The sequence below is a fragment of the Camellia sinensis genome, chromosome 8, assembly GCF_055761805.1.
Source record: "Camellia sinensis isolate YWXY chromosome 8, ASM5576180v1, whole genome shotgun sequence".
Classification (NCBI taxonomy): domain Eukaryota; kingdom Viridiplantae; phylum Streptophyta; class Magnoliopsida; order Ericales; family Theaceae; genus Camellia; species Camellia sinensis.
In genome coordinates, this window is record NC_138968.1 from 24,330,228 (window position 1) to 24,353,709 (window position 23,482).

The 23,482-nt window shown below is 36.4% G+C and overlaps 1 protein-coding gene across 7 annotated transcripts; it reads right to left on the minus strand.

Annotated features, from left to right (window-relative positions):
• Nucleotides 1-4,655: 4,655 nt before the first annotated feature.
• LOC145796857 (uncharacterized) lies at nucleotides 4,656-23,221 on the minus strand. 7 transcript variants are annotated; one of them, XR_014337465.1, is made up of 6 exons: nucleotides 23,026-23,221; nucleotides 22,793-22,925; nucleotides 7,680-7,721; nucleotides 6,972-7,062; nucleotides 6,185-6,265; nucleotides 4,656-5,481 (listed from the first exon to the last, which is right to left on the minus strand). XR_014337465.1 is itself a non-coding variant. In XM_082882271.1 (5 exons), exons 1-5 carry the CDS (start codon nucleotides 23,093-23,095, stop codon nucleotides 5,407-5,409), a joined length of 411 nt encoding a protein of 136 aa, XP_082738397.1. In that variant the 5' UTR covers nucleotides 23,096-23,221; the 3' UTR covers nucleotides 4,656-5,406. The 7 variants fall into 7 exon arrangements, 1 of the variants encoding a protein (XP_082738397.1); XR_014337468.1 differs by having other exon boundaries at nucleotides 6,972-7,145; XR_014337466.1 differs by lacking the exon at nucleotides 4,656-5,481 and adding an exon at nucleotides 5,488-6,085.
• Nucleotides 23,222-23,482: the final 261 nt, after the last annotated feature.

Sequence of the window (23,482 nt, forward strand, 5' to 3'; positions counted from 1 at the left end):
TATATCTGTTGAGGCATTTATTATCTGTTTAGAAATAACTGTTTTGGGCTATCGGTGGAGGATAGTCTTGATTGTTGTAGACACTGCATGATGATTAGGTGAATTAAAACTAATCAAGTTGTGTATTTGAATACATGTGTGCCGAATCCCGCGGATGAAATTTCCGTAAAATGGCCATTTGAGAATAATTACACATGGGCGCCGAATCCCGCGGACGCAATATCCGTAAAATGGCAATTCGAATATAATTATACATGGGTGCCGAATCCCGCGGACGCAATTTCCGTAAAATGGCAATCCGAAAACATCTATACATGGATGCCGAGTCCCGCGGATGAAATTTTCGTAAAATGGCCATGAGGAAATAATCACACATGGGTGCCGAATCCCGCGGACGTAATTTCCGTGAAATGACAAGTTTGAAGTATTGTTAGCTTGAGATGTAATCTCGCTTAAGTGGTTTGGCCAGGTTTTGAGCCGTGTTTATAAGTTGAGTTTTGTTAAGTGAAGGAATATGGAACTGAATTGTACTGCATGTTAGTATACATATGGGTTAAACATTTATCAAGTGCTAATATTTTAGTTATTGCTCATATTATGTTTAGCATATCTCTACTGGGCGTTGGCTCACCCTATATGGGACATCATTTCCAAGTACAGGTAGCATGCCACCTCCAAGGACGTAGCTTGAGAGGCTTAGTGGCTGGGACATCTTTTGTGGTTACATTTTTGTATTACATGTGTATCAAGACAAGGGCTTATTATTTGTTTGAGTTAGTACTCACTCTTTTGCAACCAAATGTTGGCTTGGAAAGTTATAAGCCCATAGGGTATTTACTTTTGTTGTCAACATGTAACACATTTTGTAATGAATACTCTGATGAAACATAATTATGTTTTATTCTCTTATGTCAAGAATATATGATTGATGGGTTTATTTTGAGGGCATTACACCCCATAATCACTGCACTCAACCCTAGCCTCTCGACTTCCAAGCACAGCCTCTCCTTCATGTCATGGTCCTTCACGATGTGGATCTTGAACGGTATCTAAGCCTCGACAAGCGGCTGAGCGAGAGACAGGGAGACAGCAAGAGAAAGAAAGAACCGTGTGAAGAGGTAATAGATTTGGGCAAAAATTTAGGAGCCAATATGAAATATTTCCCAAAAAATTTTTGAACACATCCGCGACTAAATTTTTGTCGCTGAAGATAGGTTACCAAAAATTAAAAAAAAAAAATTGGCTGGCGACTAAAATAATTTTTTGTCGCTGAAAAGTAAGTTTTTGGTGACTAAAACTTTAGTCGCCAAAGAGAAAAAATAATTTTTTTATTTTTCATTCGGCGACTAAATATTTTAGTAGCTAAAAATCAATATACGGCAACTAAAATTTTTTTTGTCGCTAAAAGTAAGTTTTTGGCAACTAAAACTTTAGTCGCCAAAGAGGAAAAATAATTTTTTTTATTTTCCATTCGGCGTCTAAATATTTTAGTAGCCAAAAGTCAATATACGGCGACTATTTTTTTTTTGTTGCTGAAAGTAAGATTTTGGCGACTAAAACTTTAGTCGCCAAAGAAAAAAAATAATTTTTTTATTTCCCATTTGGCGACTAAATATTTTAGTAGCCAAAAGTCAATATACAGCAACTAAGCTTCTTTTTTGTTGCCAATTCTGACACTTTTAGCGACTAAATTTTCTTTTAGTCGCCAATAATGAATATACCTCGACTAAAAAAATTAGTAGCTAAATATTTTACTTTTCGCGACTAAAAAAAATGTTAGTCGCCACTTCCATAACTTTTGGCGACTAAATTTTTTTTAGTCTCCAATTTTGGTCGCCAAAGGTGCATTTTATTGTAATGATATCAATCTATATTTAAAACAAAGGTAACACAAGGTACACAATCTAGTTGACGTAGCATTGTTAGTATAGGTATGATAAATGCATAGGTACAGTCTTAGTATGACGCAATATAATCTTTAATCAACTCCATTATCCTATAAAATTTTGGAATTATAACATTATGTTTGAAAAGGTTATTTATAATAAATTTTATAGTTTCTTACCTTTGATCTCATATTCTTCAAATATGATGATTGACATCGCAAGATAAACTCTGCCTGTTTATCTTGAACAGTGAGATTTATTGAATCAGCAATGTCTTTGACCACAATGTTAACACTCTATCCAATCAAAAAAAAAAAAAAACCACTTGTTGAAAGGAAGGAAAATGCCATAGGCCCCAAATAATCTACCAAATTTTTTACCAAAACTCTCATAGAAAATTTGATAGATTATTTGGGATCCCTAGCATAACTCTAAAAGGAAATATTGTACCTAACAAAAAATTAAAACACTTATTAAGTTTGAACTATTATTATACATAGCAATTATTTACCTAATGAAAATGGGATCATCATGATTAGTTTGGCGTAAAATGAGTAATTTTTTTTTCGAGATAGTCGATTGATTTTAGCGGTAACTGTATCACGTTCCATCCTGTAAAAACACAAAGATTGTCACAACAGAAACAAAGCTTTTTTCCTCACCATGTGATCAAAATAGAGTGTAAAAACACAATTAGTTAAAAAAATCACCGTGGGATCAAAACGGAGTATAAAAATACACAATCACATTTTTGTTCATAATAAAAATATATATAAAATAAAATAAAATAAAATAAAGCAATGAATCTAATTGGTAGTTAAAAACCATAATTATTTTTTTTTCAAAAACACAGTAAATTAAAAACTCAACCACAAATTAAGTAAATTGATAATTAAAAAAACACAATCATTTATTTTTTCAAAAAACACAATGAGTTAAAAAACCCAATTACAATTTTTTTTCAAGACAAAACACAATCTAATCATCATCAATAGTAATGAATACAATCCATTTTTGTTTCAAAAAACATAGAGATTGTCACAGCCTAAACAATTTTTTTTTTCTCATCATGTGATTGAAATGGAGTGTAAAAAAAAACAATCAGTTAAAAAAATGTGATCAAAAACGAGTGCAAAAAAACACAATAACATTTTTGCTCAAAAAAAAAAAAAAAAAGCAATGAAGTCAATTGATAGTTAAAAAATACAATCATTTTTTTTTTCGAAAAACATAGTGAGTTAAAACACCAAATTATTATTATTTTTTTTGCTAGACAAAATACAATTTTTTTCAAGTTGATATTTAAAAAACACAATCATTTACATTCATTTTTTTCCCTTCAAAAAACACTATGAGTTAAAAATTCAATCACAAATTAAGTTAATTGATAGTTAAAAAATACTATCATTTTTTTTTCAAAAAACACAATGAATTAAAACCCTATGACAAATTAAGTCAATTGGTAGTTAAAAATATAATCACATTTTTGCTCATAATAAAAAGAAAAACACAATGAGTTAAAAATTCAATCACAAATTAAGTCAATGGATGGTTAAAAAACACAATTATTTATTTTTTTAAAATACGGTGAGTTAAAAAAAATCAATTACAAATTTTTATTCTTCAAAATACAATCTAATCATCATCAATAATAGGTACTATGGGGACATAAATTTTAAATGACGACACATGGCCGAGGTGTCACCGAAGTGCCAGCCGGGGTGCCACGTGTCCTAGTCATGACGCCGAGATGATCTCGGCGAGGCCGAGGTTATCTGCGAAAATACCAGAATCCGAGATAAGCGAATAAAAGACAAGAATCCTAGAATGAGAGAGGACTTCAGTTTGGGTAAAGATAGGATTTGTAGAGAGTTTATCCCAATCCTACTGGGAGTCCAAGATTAGTAGTAATCCAAAGTCCATTGAAGCTAGGCTTCTATTGGGACTGGGTTTGTATTGGCTATAAAAGAGAGGCACCATCATGGGTCTAAGGTATGTTTTTTATGCTCTGAATAGTGAGTTAAGCACTTTTGCTATCTTTGAGAGATAACTGACTTGATCGTCAGAGTGACCCCGGGTGGATGAACCACCGCCGGAATCTCTTCTTTTTGTGACAGGTCGTTCGAGTTTAATCTATTCTTCCAGTGTTCTCCAACTGAGTGCTTGATTGGCAGTGTGGTCGGAAATTGACACACACAAGTACTTTATGTGAACTTAATGAATACAATCCTTTTTTTTTCAAAAAATACAGTGAGTTAAAAATGAAATTACAAATAAAGTCAATTGATAATTAAAAAACATAATCAATTTTTTTTTTTCAAAAAACATAGTGAGTTAAAAAAAAAGGCAATTACAATTATTTTTTTTTTTCAAAATACAATCTAATCATCATCAATAATGGATACTTTATGTGAACCTAATGAATACAATCCAATTTTTTTTTTCAAAAAACGTAGTGAGTTAAAAATCAAATCACAAATTAAGTCAATAGATAGTTAAAAAACACAATAATTTTTTTTTAAAAAAAACACTGTGAATTAAAAAAATCAATTACAATTTTTTTTAAAAAAATACAATGTAATCATCATCAATAATGGGTACTTTATGTGAACCTAATGAATACAATCCTTTTTCTTTTTTTTCAAAAAATGTTTTGAGTTAAAAATCAAATCATAAATTAAGTCAATTGATAGTTAAAAAAAGCAATAATTTTTTTTAAAAAAAAAAAACACAGTGAGTTAAAAAATGAAATTACAATTTTTTTTTTGCCATTTGATTCAGACAATGAGCTATCAAGCCCTCGAGTCAAGAGAAGAATTGGAGGATTGTTTTCTTTGATTAGAGAATTCATCAGATATTGTAACCACATTAATTTAAATTAATAAATTTATATTTGTCACTCTATTTTTCTATCTTTATTTTGCAGACAAAAATTGTGTAAACACCTGACTATTCATGTTTTATTTGGTTCAGGCCAAATTAGTTCAACTTATTGGTTTTATTTGGTTTGGGATTCATCAGCACCTGACAACGTGTCATATTACACAGTACAATCTATAATGTACAAGTCTATGCTTGTGTCTTCTTCCTTACATCATTCTCATGCTTCTGCCATGTCCACTACTTATTTAGGTTTGCAAGGTTCTCATACTTCATGTGTATCACCCAAAACATGGATATTTGATTTTGGTTTCTTCTCACCATATTACTCCTAATTTGTCTGCTCTAAGTAATTGCATTTCCGCTTCCTACCTAGTCACATTATGATTCTCATTAAATTTCATAGAATTTTAAGTGTGGTGAAACGTTTCTAAGAATTTAAATAATAATAAAGCAGATTCACATCTCATCAAATCAAAGCAAAATTGTGGTTGGCAAATGATCAAATCTTACACATCAAACTAAATTGCAGTTTACTTGATCTAGGAATGACTCATAAGTTGGTCGGTCTCAAATCTTGTCCTTATGCTAACATGGCATGACTTTATTGGGAACTTCATGTAAAGTCATTTATATGTTCTTAAAGCCAACAATACCTCCTTATTTTGTTCAAAGGTTCCCCTTTCCCTCCACCTGCATCTGACAAGAGTTTAGCCTACATTCAAAGTCAATCAAATTCATCAGTTTATTTGTATAATGATGATTACAATTTTGGAACACATGCGGCTGTGCTTTGTTTTCTTCCAGCATATGCTTTCATTACGTTCAGATTTGATATAAGCTCAGCCTATGCAATGAGGTTCATATGTGTAGTGGTGTAGGAGTAAGAAAACTCACATCGACATAATATTTGGGCAATCTGAAAGAAATAATAAAATTTTTAACTGGACAAAGTATTACCCATAAAGTAGAACAAGGAGGTGAAGAAAGAAGGAAAGAAACATCCAAAGAACTCTCAATCAACACAAATAAATCAAAGGGCTTGAGGGCCTGTCATACACATAGACTTTGTGTTTTAAGTCTTTTAGTCAAAAGGCAATATTTACAAATATGCTTGCTCGAGCCTAGCATTCTAAATTGTTCCAAGTAGATATTGCAATTAAGTTTCTTTAACAAAAAATAGCTTTTGCCGCGTTTTAACATAGAAGAGGTTCCCTGGGGTTTTGTGGAAACTAATTTCTTGAATCTCCTCGCTTCTTTTATTGGTCACTCTTCATCTTTTCTTTAAGTGATGTTTATTTGACTAAGCTCATTGTTTACTGATTTGAACCAGAAAAAAAACAGATTCAAATGTTCTCTCCAGGTTTTGACATCAAATAAATATGCAGTAGATATGTGAGTTCAGGACAAGGACTTACACCCAATCAAGCATGCCTTTTCAACCTACTTTGTATGCCCATATACGGAAGATATAGTACTTATCTTCACCTGTCACATGACTGACACACAGTACAATCAGCACAAGCTAAGTCCTTCACAGGATAACAAGTACAATCCGCACAAGCAAAGCCCTTCACTAGATAACAAGGCACACTTTTTATTGCAAAAACATAAATACTGCATGCACATATACAAATCCAGGAATTAGGCTTCTTTTTTTTTTTTTTCCTTTTCTCTTTTTTCTTTTTTCTTTGTATGCCTATCTTTAGAAAATTAAAAAAAATAAAAAATTATTCCCATTGGCATTTTGTCAAGCAAGTGAAGGTCATTCATCAACCATAAGATGCCTTGAGCCCAGGCATCAAATAAACCCAAACCCTGAGACACAAACATTATAGTAGTTCAGACATACAAAAAAATGTTGTTCATTCAAAAAAAATTATACAGAGTTTGATGTCCACAAAACAACCACCATTCTTCAACCAAAATACCAATCTAAAGTTTTCCCTAATTTGATAGCAAACAGATTTTGAATATGGAACAAAGGTTCAAATCATAATGAATCTAAAGAAATCATGCAAATAAAATATGGTTATTAAGGTTTAATAATTTGGGAAAAACCAGAGATTGAGTGAGAGGACAGAGGCAAAAGAGCTCTTATGCTTCACCGATAGACAGAGAAAACGACACACACACACACACACACACACACACGAAAAGCAGTAAAAGAGTGAGACAGCAAGTGAGAGAAGAGAAAAGACATACCTGGTGTTGGTGTGGATGGTTGCCGGAGGCTGGACCGGTGTGCAATAGAGCGACGGTGTGCGACCGAGATGAGTGACGATGAGCAATAGAGCTGAGAGAGAAGGAGAGAAAAGGAGCCTCTAGGTCTGATTTTCTCATAGTCGAATGAAAAGGGTTGGTGAATTTCTTTAGCTTCTGCTAGAAAAAAACAAACAAACAAACAAACAAACAAATTTCTTTAGCCAAAAAAAGGGCAGCGTTTTGAGGTAAGAAAAAGAGTTGCCAAAGATAAATTTATAGCGACAAATATATTGGTCGCCAAAGATAAAAAATGGTCACCATAAATTTTTCTTCTTCCCGCGCTTACTTTCACCCCGCGCCAAAAAGCTTCCACGACCAAATACTATAATTGGTCACCAATTCTTCATCCTTTGGCGACAAGATGTAATTTGGTCACCAAATGGCTGTCATTGGCGACTAAAACCAATTTGGTCACTAAAAATGGTCGCGAAATGTGCTTTTTGTTGTAGTGATTTTTCTCATAATAAAAAAATAAATGAAAAAAAAAAAGGAATCATTAAAAAATAAACAAAAAGATTACTTACAAGCTTTGAAACTTTCTCTTTCTGACTGTTCATGTTTATCTAAATGCAATCACATTTTTCTCATAATAAAAGAAAATAAATGAAAAAAAAGAACCATTGAAAAATAAATGAAAAGATTACTTACAGGCTTTGAAACTTTCTCTTTCTCCTGACTTGGCTTGTCCTTCTATTATAAAAAATAAGTGAAGAATTATGTGTTATGAATAGATGGATGTGTTGTCGGCAGAAGTGGGAAAGGCTGCAATAAGTATGGGAGAACTTGAAAGTGAAAAATTATGTGGTAGAAGTGGAAAAGGCTGCAATAGGTATGGGAAAAGTTGAAATGGCTGTGTATGGGAAAAGTCAAAAAGGATTGAGAGAAGTTGAAGGTTTTTTTTATTATTTTTTAAATCAAAAAATTAGAAAATTAAGATTAGGATATTGGAACTCCCACAAGGCTTGTGGGTTAAGAACCCATTTTTTCTTATATAATAAATAGATAAAAAAATACAATCATTTTAAGTCAAACACAAATTAAGTCAATTGGTGGTTAAAAATACCACCACATTTTTGCTCATAATAAAAAGAAAAACACTGTGAGTTAAAAATTCAATCACAAATTAAGTCAATTAATAGTTAAAAAACACAATCACTTATTTTTTTAAAAACACAGTGAGTTAAAAAAAATTAATTAATTTTTTTTTCCTCAATATACAATATAATCATCATCAATAATGGATACTTTATGTGAACCTAATGAATACAATCCATTTTTTTCTTCAAAAAATACAGTGAGTTAAAAATCAAATAAAAAATTAAGTCAATTGATAGTTAAAAAACACAATAATTTTTTTTTTAAAAAACAACACAGTGAGTTAAAAAAATTACCTACAATTTTTTTTTTCAAAATACAATCTAATCATCATCACTAATGGTATTTTATGTGAACTTAATGAATACAATCGATTTTTTTTTTTGCAAAAAACATAGTGAGTTAATAATCAAATCATAAATTAAGTCAATTGATAGTTAAAAAAACAAAATAAATTTTGTTTTTTCAAAAAACACAGTGAGTTAACAAAATCAAATTATAAATTTTTTTTTGCTAGACAAAATACAAATCACAATTATTTTTTTTTTGTTTTTTTTTTGGTGTAGATATGCCAAACACTTGGAAAGCATGGTTGAGTATTTGGGTTTAAATTTGGTTGTTTTACAGTTATTATGCTATTTTTGTAACTGTTCATATTTATCTAACTACAATCATATTTTTCTTATAATAAAAAACATAAATGAAAAAAAAGAACCGTTGAAAAATAAATAAAAAGATTACTTACAGGTTTAGAAACCTTTTTTTTTTTTTTGTGATTGTTCATGTTTATCTAACTACAATCACATTTTTCTCATAATAAAAGAAAATAAATGAAAAGTAAAACATTGAAAAATAAATGAAAAGGTTACTTACAGGTTTTGTAACTTAGTGTTTATCTTGGTTTGTCCTTCTAGTATAAAAAACAAGGAGTTATGCTATGGACCCCAAATATTCTACCAAATATTCTACCAAACCTCTCACATGGGTGTGGGACCCACACACATGTGGATTTGTGTGAGTCTCACCCCATATGAGAGGTCTGGTAGAATATTTGGGGTACATAGCATTTCTCCAAAATAAGTGAAGAATTATTTGTTATAAATAGATAGATGGGTTGTTAGTGGAAGTGCAAAAGGCTGCAATAAGAGTAGGAGAAGTTGAAAGTGAAGAATTACATGGTAGAAGTGGAAAATGCTACAATAGGTATGAGAGAAGTTGAAGAGACTGTGTATGAGAAAAGTCAAAAAAGCTTGGGTGAAGTTAGGGAGCTTCTATTTTGCACACACTATATACACATCCTTCTCAATAAATAACTTGTTCGGAAGTTGCTTTCCGAAAATAAACAACTTGTTTGAAAGTATAATTCCGAAAATTATCATTTCTTTCAATAGTAGAATTTCAAATTTTTTTCATTTTTTCGACATTCAACTTTCGAATGTGTTTATTTGAGTTGTGTGTGATGTCCATAATAGTAATTTCACTTGGGAATAAAATTGTAATAAAAACAATTATCATTAAGTGTGCACATAGTGGATTGGATATGTGCAAATAGAAGCTCCCGTGAAGTTGAGGGTTTTTTTTTTAAATAAAAAAAGTTAAAAAATTAAGATTGTGATATTAGAGCTCTCACAAGGCTTGTAGGTAAGAAACCCCTTTTTCCTTATATGATATGTAGATAGATAGATGACATAATAGCATTTTACCCTCTGTCTTTTAAAAATAGCCATATATCCCCATGTAATTTTGAAAACTTGTGCTTAATTTCGGGGGCGAAATTCTTTAAGGGGGGGAGGTTATAGCGATCCCGGGTTTACCCTTGTTGTACAGTGATCCGGACATGTGTCCGCGGATGTTGGTAGTTGGTTATTATCGTGTTTACATTCCTTTTTCTTCATATTTGAGTTATGGGATGTGTTAGGCAGGTTTGTTACAGGTTGGTTGTGTTCGAGAGCCTAGTGTTGCTGCCCAGAATTTTGGACCTTCGCTCGAGCGAGGAGTTGGTCGCTCGAGCGAGAGTGGGGTTCGTGTTTGGTGAGTCGAGCCAGAGTGGCTCGCTCGAGCGAGCGGTTGCACCTGGTTCTGGACCTGAGAGTTGCCTTTCTTGGCTCGAGCGAGCTTCCTTCGCTCGAGCGGTCTGGGTTTTTCTTCGCTCGATCAAGAACTTCTTGGCTCGAGCGAGAGTTTTCTGTGTCTGGTCGCTCGAGCGAAGAAGGCTTCGCTCGAGCGAGCGTGTTTTATATCAGCGGACAGTAGCGGTTTTGAGCTTCAGTTTTTCACTTCTTTTTTTGATCAAACCCTTGATCCGAGACCCTCTCTCTCTAAACTTACCTTCTCTCTAAGATTTGATCTCCCTAGGGTGTGAATCTAGCCTAGGGCCTTTGTTAAAAAGGTAGAGGGTGTTGAGAGCTTCGATTTAATCTGAAAAAGTTTGGATTTGGAGCACGTTGATCTTCGAGTCTTCATCTCCTTTTTGGCTAAAACTTCAAGGTAGGGATATCCTACTCCTCTCTATGAGTTTTGTCTTTAAATTTTGGTATTTTGAGATGTTGGGCTTGGTTTGGTAATTTTGTGAAAGTTTTGGGGCTTTTGTGTAATTTTACAAAAATTGGGGTTTTATTCATAATAAACCTAGATGCATGTTTGGCATAGAGGAATGGAATAGATGTTGAATCATTGATGAAAATGGGACCTAAGGGTTGAAATGGTAATTATGGATAACGACCTAATTACATTGTTTAATTAATTGGGATAATTAATTGTGAGAAATGAGGAAATGAAATGTTGATTGAATATTCATTGTGCATTTATTTTCTGTTTAGAAATAACTGCTTTGGGCTATCGGTGGAGGATAGTCGTGATTGTTGTAGACAATGCATGATGATTAGGCAAACTGAAACTAATCAATGGAATGTGTCATGGAACTTGACGGTTGATAGAATACATTAACTGTATGTATTGGGTGATTGTATATAGAACCAATGTGTTTATATACGTTATGTGTAGAGGAGGAGATAGGGGATGTACTCCGCGGTTTAGGGGAAGATAGGGGATGTACCTCTAAACCGGATAGTGTTGGGAGAAGATAGGGGATGAACTCCGTAGACACAGCTCATATGCTTGTCTAGAGAAGTGAAGGTAGAGCTTATATGCTTATCTTAGTAAAGTGTGGATACAGCTTATATGCTTATCTGTGAATGTGGGATATTGTTGTTATACATATCTGTTGAGAATGTGGACATAGCTTTTATGCTTATCTGAATGTGAGATATAGTTTTATACATATCTGTGGAAATGATGATAGAGCTAACATGCTTAACTGTTGAAAAAGGGAAAATGAAAGGTAACTTAGACTCGTAAGTTGTATGACATAAATGTGTAATTTATGTGAATGTATCTGTGTTAGCCATCTATCAATTGCTAATCTTTTAGTCATTGTTCATGGTTGGTTTAGTATATTTCTACTGGGCTGTGGCTCACCCTATATGGGAATATCATTTTCAGGTACTGGTAGCATGCCACCTCCAAGGATATAGCTGGGAGGCTAGAGGCGGGCATACTTTTGTTGCTTAACTTTTGATGTATTACATGTAACTTCAAGCCAAGGGCTTAATGTGTAAACGAGTTAGTACTCTTTTGTTGTAACCAAGTGCTAACTTGGAAAGCTGTAAGCCCGTAGGGCATTTTGTTATGATGTTAACATGTAATACTTATGTAATGGAACTCTAAGGAATAAAGGAATGTGGTTAGCTTATATGTAAATGCATGTCTTATCTGATGGGTTTAATGTTGTTATTTTGAGGGCGTTACAACTTGGTATCAGAGCGTACCGGGTTCGAATACTTTGGGTACGTGGGAAGTGACTAGGATCACAATGGGTTTGTCTCGCTTGATAGAGACTTAAATGTAGTATCATATGCTATGTGCTTAAGTGATAACATGCTTATGTGACTATGTGGGTATGGGATTTAATTTCTAGGATGTTGATTGAATCCTTGGGTTTCTGGGAGTCTTGTTGGAAAAGCACTTGATCAATGCTGTTTCTAACCGGAACTCTAGTAACGCCTCGGGACTATCATTATCCGGAAATGAAATTCGTAAGTGCTTATGTGTTTATGTGCTTATGTGGAGTGAATTACAGTTGTCCATGTATTAGGACGTGAGTGTTTAGTTTCGGCACATTTATGAATGTTCTAACGTTCTGTGTTGCCTTTATTAGGATGTCAGGACGATGAAGAGATGCTAGGCGTGGTAGACCTGCGAGACAGGAAGTACCGTTACCGGGTGAGATTCCGACAGTGCATGAGGGAGTTGGGCAGGCCAATGTGGCCGAGCCAGTAGGTCAGCAGGCTATGGGTGCCTTGGCCAGAGAGATAGCAGGAGCTTTGGGTATTCTTAGAGCTGGGAATCAGGCAGCTGAGACAGGGCCTTCTTTCTTAAAGAGGGAGTTCTTCCGGTCTAATCCGGATGAGTTTATCGGGGATCCGAAGGAGCCACTGAAGGCTGATGAGTGGTTAGAACAGATGAGTAAGACGTTCGAGATGCTTGGCATTGAGGACGGAGCACTGAAAGTGACCTTGGCATCCTTCCAGCTAAAGGGAGATGCGGGTCAATGGTGGAAGTACGAGAAGGCTCGTGTGGGCGGTACTTGGGAGGCGTTTATAAATGCTTTTCAGGAGAGGTTTTTGTCTGCAACAGCTAGGGAGAAGCTGAGGGATCAGTTTAGCCGGCTTAAACAGCAGGGCTTGTCAGTGGCCGAGTTTGAGGCTACTTTTACCAGTCTGTCCAAGTTTGCACCGGAACTGGTGGCGTCTGAGGAACGCCGTTGCTATGAGTTTGAGCGGAAGTTGAGGCGGGCCTCAAGTTGAGAGTTGGTGGGTCTTACATCCGAGAGTATAGACACCTAGTTGATGCTGCTGCTCATATGGAGATTATGATGCAGGAGGAGGAGGAAGAATAGAGGGGCTCCAAGAGGAGCCAGGATAGTCAGAGTGATGGCAGGAGACAGAAGGGTTATAACCCTCAGCAGTCTCAGGGTGCAGTCTCTAGATCGACCTTTCCAGTGCCGAGTGTAGGCTCGGGAAGAGGCAGTCAGGGGGAATTCACTTGTTACAAGTGTGGCCAGCTGGGTCACAAGGTTTCAGTTTGCCCGCAGAAGGGTGGGGGTCAGAAAGCTGCTTCTTCTTCAGCTAGACCGCAAAGTCAGAGTTTGGGCAGGGGGCAGCCCTTGACTTGTTATCAGTGTGGACAGCCTGGGCACCTGAAGAGGTTTTGCCCACAGCTGAGTGCCACTTCGGGAGCGTCTGGTTCTAGGCAGACGCAGGGTTTTCAGCCAGCTCAGTCTGTGCAGGCCTCGAGGGCCAATCCGGGAGCTTCGTCATCCCAGTCTGTGCAGCAGTCTTTTGCTCCGAGAGGTGAGCAGGTAGACCAGGGGCCTACGGGGCGCGTGTATGCTGTTACCGCGCAGGATTTAGTACCGGCTCCATCAGTAGTGAGAGGTACTTTTCTGTTTTGCAACTCAGTTGCTAATGTGTTGATAGACACGGGTGCATCTCATTCTTTTGTATCTGCTGCATTTGCATCTGTTTTGGAATTGGAGTTAGCACGGTTAGCATCTCCTATTTGTGTGGTATCGCCTTTGGGTGGTGAGTTGATTCTGAAACAGGGTGTTAGAGGATGTGATATAGAGGTCGCCGACTATAGGCTTCCTTTTCCGTTTGTTGTCATGCCCATGAAGGGCTTTGATGTTATTTTGGGTATGGACTGGCTATCGTCATACCGGGCTGTTATTGATTGCTACCGCCAGAGGGTCACGTTATGTACCTTGAGCGGGGAGTGGTTCCATTTCTTGGGAGACCGGGTTGGTAGTGTTTTGCCACCGGGGTATGATTCGCGAGGGCGAAGTGAGCTTAGTAGTCTACTTGCCAGCTTTGAGAGTGGTGAGACCCAGCTTGTGTTGCCGAGGGTGGTTTGTGAGTATTCGGATGTTTTTCCCGAAGATCTTGTTAGTTTGCCACCTCACCGAGAGATAGAGTTCTCTATTGATTTAGTGCCTGGTACGGCGCCGATTTCTATGGCACCTTACCGTTTTGCTCCAGCAGAGTTGGTTGAGTTGAAAGTTCAGCTCCAGGAATTGCTCGATAAGGGCTTTGTTCGCCCTAGTGTTTCACCGTGGGGAGCGCCGGCCCTCTTTGTTAAAAAGAAAGATGGTGCCTTGAGATTGTGTATAGACTACCGGAAGTTGAATCGGGCTACGGTTAAGAATAAGTACCCTATGCCCCATATAGATGATTTGTTTGACCAGTTGAAGGGTTCCCGTTGTTTCTCTAAGATAGACTTGAGATCGGGTTACCATCAGTTGAGGGTCAGGGAGGAAGATATTCCTAAGACAGCATTCCGTACGCATTATGGCCATTATGAGTTTCTGGTGATGCCATTCGGACTTACCAATGCACCGGCAGTCTTTATGGACTTGATGAACCGGATTTTCCGGGAGTTCTTAGACCGATTTGTGGTTATTTTCGTGGACGATATCCTTATCTATTCGTCTTCTGAGGAGGAGCACGAGGCACACTTGAGAGTGGTGCTTGAGTTACTTAGAGCCCATAGGCTGTATGCCAAGTTTGGGAAGTGTGAGTTCTGGCTGAGGGAAGTCAAATTCTTAGGCCACGTGGTATCCGGGGAAGGGGTGTCTGTTGATACATCCAAGGTTGAGGCAGTGCAAGATTGGGCACAGCCTAAGAGTGTGTTTGAGATCCGCAGTTTTCTGGGATTAGCTGGGTATTACCGTCGGTTTGTGAAAGATTTCTCCAGGTTAGCGTCACCGTTGACTAGACTGACTCGGAAGGGAGTCAAGTTTGTGTGGAGTGAGACTTGTGAAAAGTCGTTCCAAGAGTTGAAAGTTAGACTGACCACCGCTCCGGTGTTGATTATTCCGGAGAGAGGGTTGGGTTATGCGGTTTATTGTGATGCCTCACGAGAGGGTTTGGGTTGTGTGTTAATGCAAGAAGGGAAAGTGGTAGCTTATGGCTCACGTCAGTTGAAAATACACGAGAAGAATTACCCCACACACGACCTAGAGTTAGCGGCTGTGATCTTTGCCTTGAAAATCTGGAGGCACTACCTTTATGGTGAGAGGTTCGAGGTATTCTCGGATCATAAGAGTTTGAAGTATCTGTTTACACAGAGAGACTTGAATTTGAGGCAAAGAAGGTGGATGGAGTTCACCGAGGATTATGATTTTGAGTTGCACTATCATCCGGGAAAGGCCAATGTTGTGGCTGATGCCCTTAGTAGGAAGACCATTGGTGAGGTAGCTTGTATAGCCATCCGGGAATGGGAGATGTTGGGAGCACTTGGCGAGTTTGATTTGCTACTGGGCGAATCTGTTGAGGCTGCGGCCTTGTTTTCTGTTGTTGCGCAGCCTACACTTGTGATTAGAGTGTTAGAGGCACAGAGAGGTGACCTTGAGGTAGAATCCCTCCGAGGGAAGATCTCCAGTGGGAAGGTTGAGAAGGGTTTGACGGTGTATCCCGACCTGAGTGTGAGATACCGAAACCGTTTGTTTGTACCAGAGTCTTGCCGAGAGGAAGTACTCCGAGAGTTTCATCATTCGCGCCTTGCGGTGCATCTGGGAGGTACTAAGATGTATCAGGATTTGGGTCGCCAATTTTGGTGGCGGGGTATGAAGAGAGATGTGGCTGTTTTCGTATCGAAATGCCTTACTTGCTAGCAAGTGAAGGCCGAGCATCAGAGGCCAGCAGGTTTGTTGCAACCCTTGCCTATTGCCGAGTGGAAGTGGGAGCATGTCACTATAGACTTCGTTGTAGGTCTTCCGAGGACTCAGCGGGGTAGTGATGCTATTTGGGTGGTTGTAGACCGGTTGACTAAGTCGGCGCACTTTATTCCTATGCGCGTGAGAGATTCGGTAGATCATCTTGCCGATTTGTATATTCGGGATGTAGTGAGATTGCACGGGGTCCCAGTGACGATCGTCTCAGATAGAGATCCTCGTTTTACTGCTAGGTTGTGGCAGAGTTTGCAGAGTGCCTTGGGCACTAAGTTGACCTTTAGTACGGCTTATCATCCTCAGACTGACGGGCAGTCCGAGCGTACTATTCAGATCCTCGAGGATATGCTTCGGGGTTGTGTCCTGGACTTCAGTGGGACGTGGGAGAGGCACTTGCCATTGGTAGAGTTTGCCTACAACAACAGTTTTCAGTCTAGCATCGGTATGGCACCGTTTGAGGCCTTGTATGGCCGACCGTGTAGGTCTCCAGTGTGTTGGGCCGAGGTGGGTGATGCACCTTTGTTGGGTCCGGAGTTGGTTAGGGAGACGACGGAGAAAGTTGAGCTTATCCGTAGGAGGCTTGTTATAGCCCAGAGTCGACAAAAGAGTTATGCCGACCGTAGGAGGAGGCCTTTGGCGTTTGAGGTAGGTGATCATGTCTTTCTGAAGATATCACCTAGACGAGGCCTGATGAGGTTTGGGAAGAGTGGGAAGTTATCCCCTCGGTTTATTGGTCCTTTTGAGATCCTTGAGAGGATAGGTGAGGTTGCTTATCGGTTAGCCTTACCGCCGCAGTTGTCCGGAGTGCATGACGTGTTTCATGTGAGTATGCTTCGGAAGTATGAGCCAGATCCATCACATGTGCTGGATTGGACCGATTTAGAGGTAGATGAGGATGCCTCGTATGAGGAGAGACCGGTTCGGGTCTTGGATAGGCGGGATCAGGTCCTGCGTGGCAAGACCATTCCTTTGGTGAAAGTCTTGTGGAAACATCACGGAGTGGAGGAAGCCACTTGGGAACATGAGTTGGGGGTCCGTGAGAAATATCCGGACTTGTTTGTTGATGTGTGATCTTGTATTTAAATTTTGCATTTTGTTGAACTTAAGAGCTTTTATATATGTCTTAAGTTGTGAAACATTGAAAATGTTTTGATTATTGGAAGTATGTTTTGGAACTTGCCTCATATGGAAGTTGAATGTGACACTATATATGTTGAATATATTGTTGAAATTGGAAAGATAGTGCATGATGTTGATGCATGTTGAAAATACATATGTTGTTTACATATTGTGATATGTCTCTTGTTAAAGGGATGGGATGACCGGTAATGGGTCGAATTGTTGAATGTTCAAGTGTAACATTGTTTAAAATGGAGGAAAGCTTGTTTTGAAAACTTGTGCTTAATTTTGAGGGCGAAATTCTTTAAGGGGGGGAGGTTATAGCGATCCCGGGTTTACCCTTGTTGTACAGTGATCCGGACATGTGTCCGCGGATGTTGGTAGTTGGTTATTATCGTGTTTACATTCCTTTTTCTTCATATTTGAGTTATAGGATATGTTAGGCAGGTTTGTTACAGGTTGGTTGTGTTCGGGAGCCTAGTGTTGCTGCCCAGAATTTTGGACCTTCGATCGAGCGAGGAGTTGGTCGCTCGAGCGAGAGTGGGGTTCGTGTTTGGTGGGTCGAGCCAGAGTGGCTCGCTCGAGCGAGCGGTTGCACCTGGTTCTGGACCTGAGAGTTGCCTTTCTTGGCTCGAGCGAGCTTCCTTCGCTCGAGCGGTCTGGGTTTTTCTTCGCTCGATCAAGAACTTCTTGGCTCGAGCGAGAGTTTTCTGTGTCTGGTCGCTCGAGCGAAGAAGGCTTCGCTCGAGCGAGCGTGTTTTATATCAGCGGACAGTAGCGGTTTTGAGCTTCAGTTTTTCACTTCTTTTTTTGATCAAACCCTTGATCCGAGACCCTCTCTCTCTAAACTTACCTTCTCTCTAAGATTTGATCTCCCTAGGGTGTGAATCTAGCCTAGGGCCTTTGTTAAAAAGGTAGAGGGTGTTGAGAGCTTCGATTTAATCTGAAAAATTTTGGATTTGGAGCACGTTGATCTTCGAGTCTTCATCTCCTTTTTGGCTAAAACTTCAAGGTAGGGATATCCTACTCCTCTCTATGGGTTTTGTCTTTAAATTTTGGTATTTTGAGATGTTGGGCTTGGTTTGGTAATTTTGTGAAAGTTTTGGGGCTTTTGTGTAATTTTACAAAAATTGGGGTTTTATTCATAATAAACCTAGATGCATGTTTGGCATAGAGGAATGGAATAGATGTTGAATCATTGATGAAAATGGGACCTAAGGGTTGAAATGGTAATTATGGATAACGACCTAATTACATTGTTTAATTAATTGGGATAATTAATTGTGAGAAATGAGGAAATGAAATGTTGATTGAATATTCATTGTGCATTTATTTTCTGTTTAGAAATAACTGCTTTGGGCTATCGGTGGAGGATAGTCGTGATTGTTGTAGACAATGCATGATGATTAGGCAAACTGAAACTAATCAATGGAATGTGTCATGAAACTTGACGGTTGATAGAATACATTAACTGTATGTATTGGGTGATTGTATATAGAACCAATGTGTTTATATACGTTATGTGTAGAGGAGGAGATAGGGGATGTACTCCGCGGTTTAGGGGAAGATAGGGGATGTACCTCTAAACCGGATAGTGTTGGGAGAAGATAGGGGATGAACTCCGTAGACACAGCTCATATGCTTGTCTAGAGAAGTGAAGGTAGAGCTTATATGCTTATCTTAGTAAAGTGTGGATACAGCTTATATGCTTATCTGTGAATGTGGGATATTGTTGTTATACATATCTGTTGAGAATGTGGACATAGCTTTTATGCTTATCTGAATGTAAGATATAGTTTTATACATATCTGTGGAAATGATGATAAAGCTAACATGCTTAACTGTTGAAAAAGGGAAAATGAAAGGTAACTTAGACTCGTAAGTTGTATGACATAAATGTGTAATTTATGTGAATGTATCTGTGTTAGCCATCTATCAATTGCTAATCTTTTAGTCATTGTTCATGGTTGGTTTAGTATATTTCTACTGGGCTGTGGCTCACCCTATATGGGAATATCATTTTCAGGTACTGGTAGCATGCCACCTCCAAGGACATAGCTGGGAGGCTAGAGGCGGGCATACTTTTGTTGCTTAACTTTTGATGTATTACATGTAACTTCAAGCCAAGGGCTTAATGTGTAAACGAGTTAGTACTCTTTTGTTGTAACCAAGTGCTAACTTGGAAAGCTGTAAGCCCGTAGGGCATTTTGTTATGATGTTAACATGTAATACTTATGTAATGGAACTCTAAGGAATAAAGGAATGTGGTTAGTTTATATGTAAATGCATGTCTTATCTGATGGGTTTAATGTTGTTATTTTGAGGGCGTTACAAAAATGTAACCATTAATACTATTAACTATATATTTGAAATGACTATTAGACCCTCAAACTCTATATTTTTTGTTATTTTCTTTCTATCTTATCTCTCATACGCATAATTTATAATATCTAATATTAATTCAATTAAATCACAATTAATTATAAATTCTTAATTATTTATTGTAATTTTTAAATTTCTATTTTAATTTTAATTTAATTATATTTTAAATCACAATTAACCCTAAATATTTAACTATTTGATGTAATTACTAACTTTTTAATCTAATTTTAATTTAATTACATTTTAGTTCAATTCTTAATTGTTGTTTATTTTATTTTATATTTTATTTAATTATATTTTAAATCAATTTTTAATTATATTTTATATTTTAGATCAATTCTTAATTTTATTTTATTTTATTTTAATTAACATATTAATCTAATTTTTGATTTGGAGAAAATGGGGATAAAATTATCTTTTTGTTGTATTAATTTTATTCTAATTTTTCAAAAAACAAAACCCAGTCACAAAATTAGTCTGTGTAATACACATTCCATTAGTTGATGGAAAAACTAACGATAGCAGTTTTTTTGAAAATCACATAGGAATTCTTTGGCTATATTTGAACGATTGAGAGGTAAAGCGCTCCAACCTCAAACCACAATGGGGTAAAACGAATTTAATCCTATATTTTATAGAGATTCTCTTAACTTCAAATATGAATTTAATAGTCATGTTAGGGGCTGCGAGACCCACCACAGGTCTTATTTTGATGATATGAATCACTAATCTCTAAAGATTTTCTGTGTATATCATCATTAAAAAAAAAAATTAGGACACTTCGATAATCATAACATTTTCAATTTATTGTGTTTGTCTTCCAAAAAATGAATCGTCTATTTTCAAAAACATGTTTATTTTTTCAGAGACAAATGCGATAAAAAAAAAAGGATACAATTATTGGGTAGATATAATTTTTTTCATGAATAATATATATAAAAGATTCTACAAAAGAAATAATTTAGATCATTAAAACGAGACTCGTAGTAAAATTTACAAACTCTAATATAACGGTGAAGTTCAAATTTTGAATTTGAGAGGAGCCAAACTACTTTTATTTTTCTCCTCTACACATTTTTGTAAAATAATTTTGTACTAGTAACTTTACTCTTTCTTTTACGATGCTAGGGGCAGCGTTATATCTAGTCATCTATTATCACAAACCAATATACATAAGATAGTGAGTTTCACTATTTAAATGCAAGGATAAATTGTATTTACATTTTTTAAGATTTGAAGAAAATTTAATAAATCCAATAAATTTAATATAATTATACTAATCACACTTTAAATAAGATTAACATAATAAAATTAATGTAAATGATAGGTAAATACTAAAATAAAATGTTCAACTCCACATAAAATGAAACTCACACACTTAATAAGTCTTTGGTATTTGACAAAGCTGAAAACTGAAAATCAAGTATTAAAAACTTAATGTTAAATTTTTTAAGCTAAAATTGTTTGATAAAAATCTAGCTAAATTAAAAACAAATTATTTGATATGTACAAAATCAAATTTAAAATTTATTATTTTAAAATTGTGTATTTTAATTTTTATATTATGATGGTTGTTATAGTATGATGTTGGTGGTTGTGGTGGTGATGGTGGTGGTGGAGGTACAATAGTGGTGGTAGCGGTACAATAGCATTGATAGTTGCAGCGGTGATGGTGGTTGTGTGTGGTAGCGTTGGTGGTAGTGGCAGCGGTGGTGGCATGACGATAATAATGGTAGCAATAGTAAAATAATGATGGTATTTATAACGACAATGACAATGGTAATGAAGATGTAATGGCATGATAGTGGTGACGGCGGCAACGACATGGTAGTAGCAGTAGTGGTGGCGGTGGCCGCGGCGATAGCGACGGTGGCATGATGGTAGCAATGGTGGTGGTGGTGGTGGTGGTAATGGTAGCGGTGGTGGTAGTAGTGGTGGAAGTGAGTTTATAATAGTGTATGTATATACTTATATTTAGTATTTATAAATTCAGTCAGAATTAAATAAGTTTCATGACTTAAAATTTTCTTAAATTTTAGTTTATATTTTTAGAAATACTTAAATTTTTAAGTGATATCAAACATGGGCTTAATTAATTATTACTTAATATATTCAGTTTTAAGTACCGAATTAGGTTATCAAACACCCAATGTGAAAATTTTATATTTAAAATTGTGATAAAATGTTGTTTACTTCAAATTTTATATCTATTATTGCTTAAAAAAATAAAAATAAAAAACTACCTTGGGGTAAGAATTTATCCTGATGTACTCTTTCGATTCACTTTACACTTTTAAAGTATAAATCTACACGTCTAAAGTATAGATCTATAGTTTTTGAGTGTAGATCGGAACTTTTTATGTACAAAATAAGGGTTTTGAGAGTTTTCTCTTCAGATTTTGTTATAGATTTTTAGATTTTCGACACCCATAATGGTTCCTTCATCTCTCAAGCCTTCTTTCATACCATTGTGGGTATACTTCCTTCTTAAAACTTTTGGCGATATTCGATATCCGGCGACGGCGACAGCAGCAGCGGCGGTGGAGTTGGGCAACAGCAACAAAGATAACGTTTACGGGGATGACGGGCTTTCAAGTAGATCTTACTTTACAAACCACATCTTTGAGAAGATCGGTGGTTTTCCCTGACTCGTAACTGCTTTTTTGGCGGATTTGTTTTTCTTTTTTGTTGTTTGTTTTTTGTTTTATTGTTTAGTTGGGATGGCCCTTTGGGGTTTTATTTATGTAATGTTATTGTTTATTAATATAATGTTTCCCATATTCTCAAAACAAAAAAAAAACAAAAAACAAAAAAAAAAAGGAATTTATCCAGATAGAAAGAAAAAGGAGGAAGCAAATAGAAAGTGGGCTGGTCATATTCTAATTTACTTTAATATGACTTAATTTTTTTAATTTTAGTTTATATTTTAAAAATATTTAAATTTTTAAGTGATATCAATTGTGATTATTAAACGGGATTTAATTGATTATTACTTTATGCATTTTGTTTTAACTATTGAATCAGATTATTAAATACCTAATGTAAAAATTTTATATTTGATAAAATGTTGTTCACTTAAAATTTATATCTATTATTGCTTAAAATTATATATATATATATATATATATAAAACTATCTTGCGGTAAGAATTTATCCCGATAGAGGGGAAAGGAGGAAGCATATAAAAAGTGGGTTGGTCATGTTAAGTTGCCTATGCCTGGAGAGAGAATACCATATAACTACCTTGGAGTCCCCCTACAACAACACAACAAGACCATGTTTGAAAGGATTTTTATTATTTTTCAATGTGGAAGATATGTATCTGATAGCCCTTGTTTGGATGAAAAGAAAGATGGGTTTAATTTGAATGGGGACTTACAGGCCAATGACCAGATTCTCAAAAGAACAAGCGACCATAGCCCAGCTACATGGATCAACAGAGTCCCCATCCCAATTATCAAGAACACCATGAGGATCCACCAGAGAAGCCTTTATACCCATTAAAGCTTGCACTGAAACAACAAAAACCCAGACCAAAAAACTCCAAATTTTCCCACTTTGAGAACCTGAAAATCAAGAGACTTCAAGAAAAGCTAAAAATAATCCACTTACCTTCAAAGTTCACACCTTTAGGAGAAAGCATAACATTGGCAGAAGCCCAAAACAAGAAAAAAGTTTGCATCCTGGGTCAAGTTTGGTTCTTCCATTCTAGTGTAGGGTTTGAGAATTTGGAGTGAGTGAGTGAAGTTGGGTTTGAGAGAAGTTGGGTTGGAGAATTGAGTGATTGCGGTGGTGGTGGCAGTGGCGGTGGCGGTGGCGGTGGCGGCAGAGCTTGCAAGGGCGGAGGAGAGTGGAAAGAATTGGAGGAAGATGAGAGAGGGTGGGATTGCATCTTTTTTGGTAATTTGAGGTGAAAATATAATTTTTTTTTTTTTTTAATTTTTTCAATTTCAAATGTGACGGTAAAGGGCAAAATTTATATAATTTCAAAAAGATTGAGGATAAAATTAAAATTATTCAAAGTTTGGGATGTAATTGATAATTGAGACAAAGTAAAAGAGAGAAAATA

What these genes read in the sequence shown, in the direction of transcription:
- LOC145796857 (XM_082882271.1), bottom strand. Translation starts at nt 23,095, where the DNA reads ATGCAAACTTTTTTCTTGTTTTGGGCTTCTGCCAATGTTATGCTTTCT. An exon ending in AAGAGAAAGTTTCAAAGCCT is followed by an intron (nt 7,063 to 7,679) that starts GTAAGTAATCTT and finishes CTTCTCTCTCAG; the next exon opens with CTCTATTGCTCATCGTCACT. An exon ending in ACCATCCACACCAACACCAG is followed by an intron (nt 5,482 to 6,971) that starts GTATGTCTTTTC and finishes CTTTGAATGTAG; the next exon opens with GCTAAACTCTTGTCAGATGC.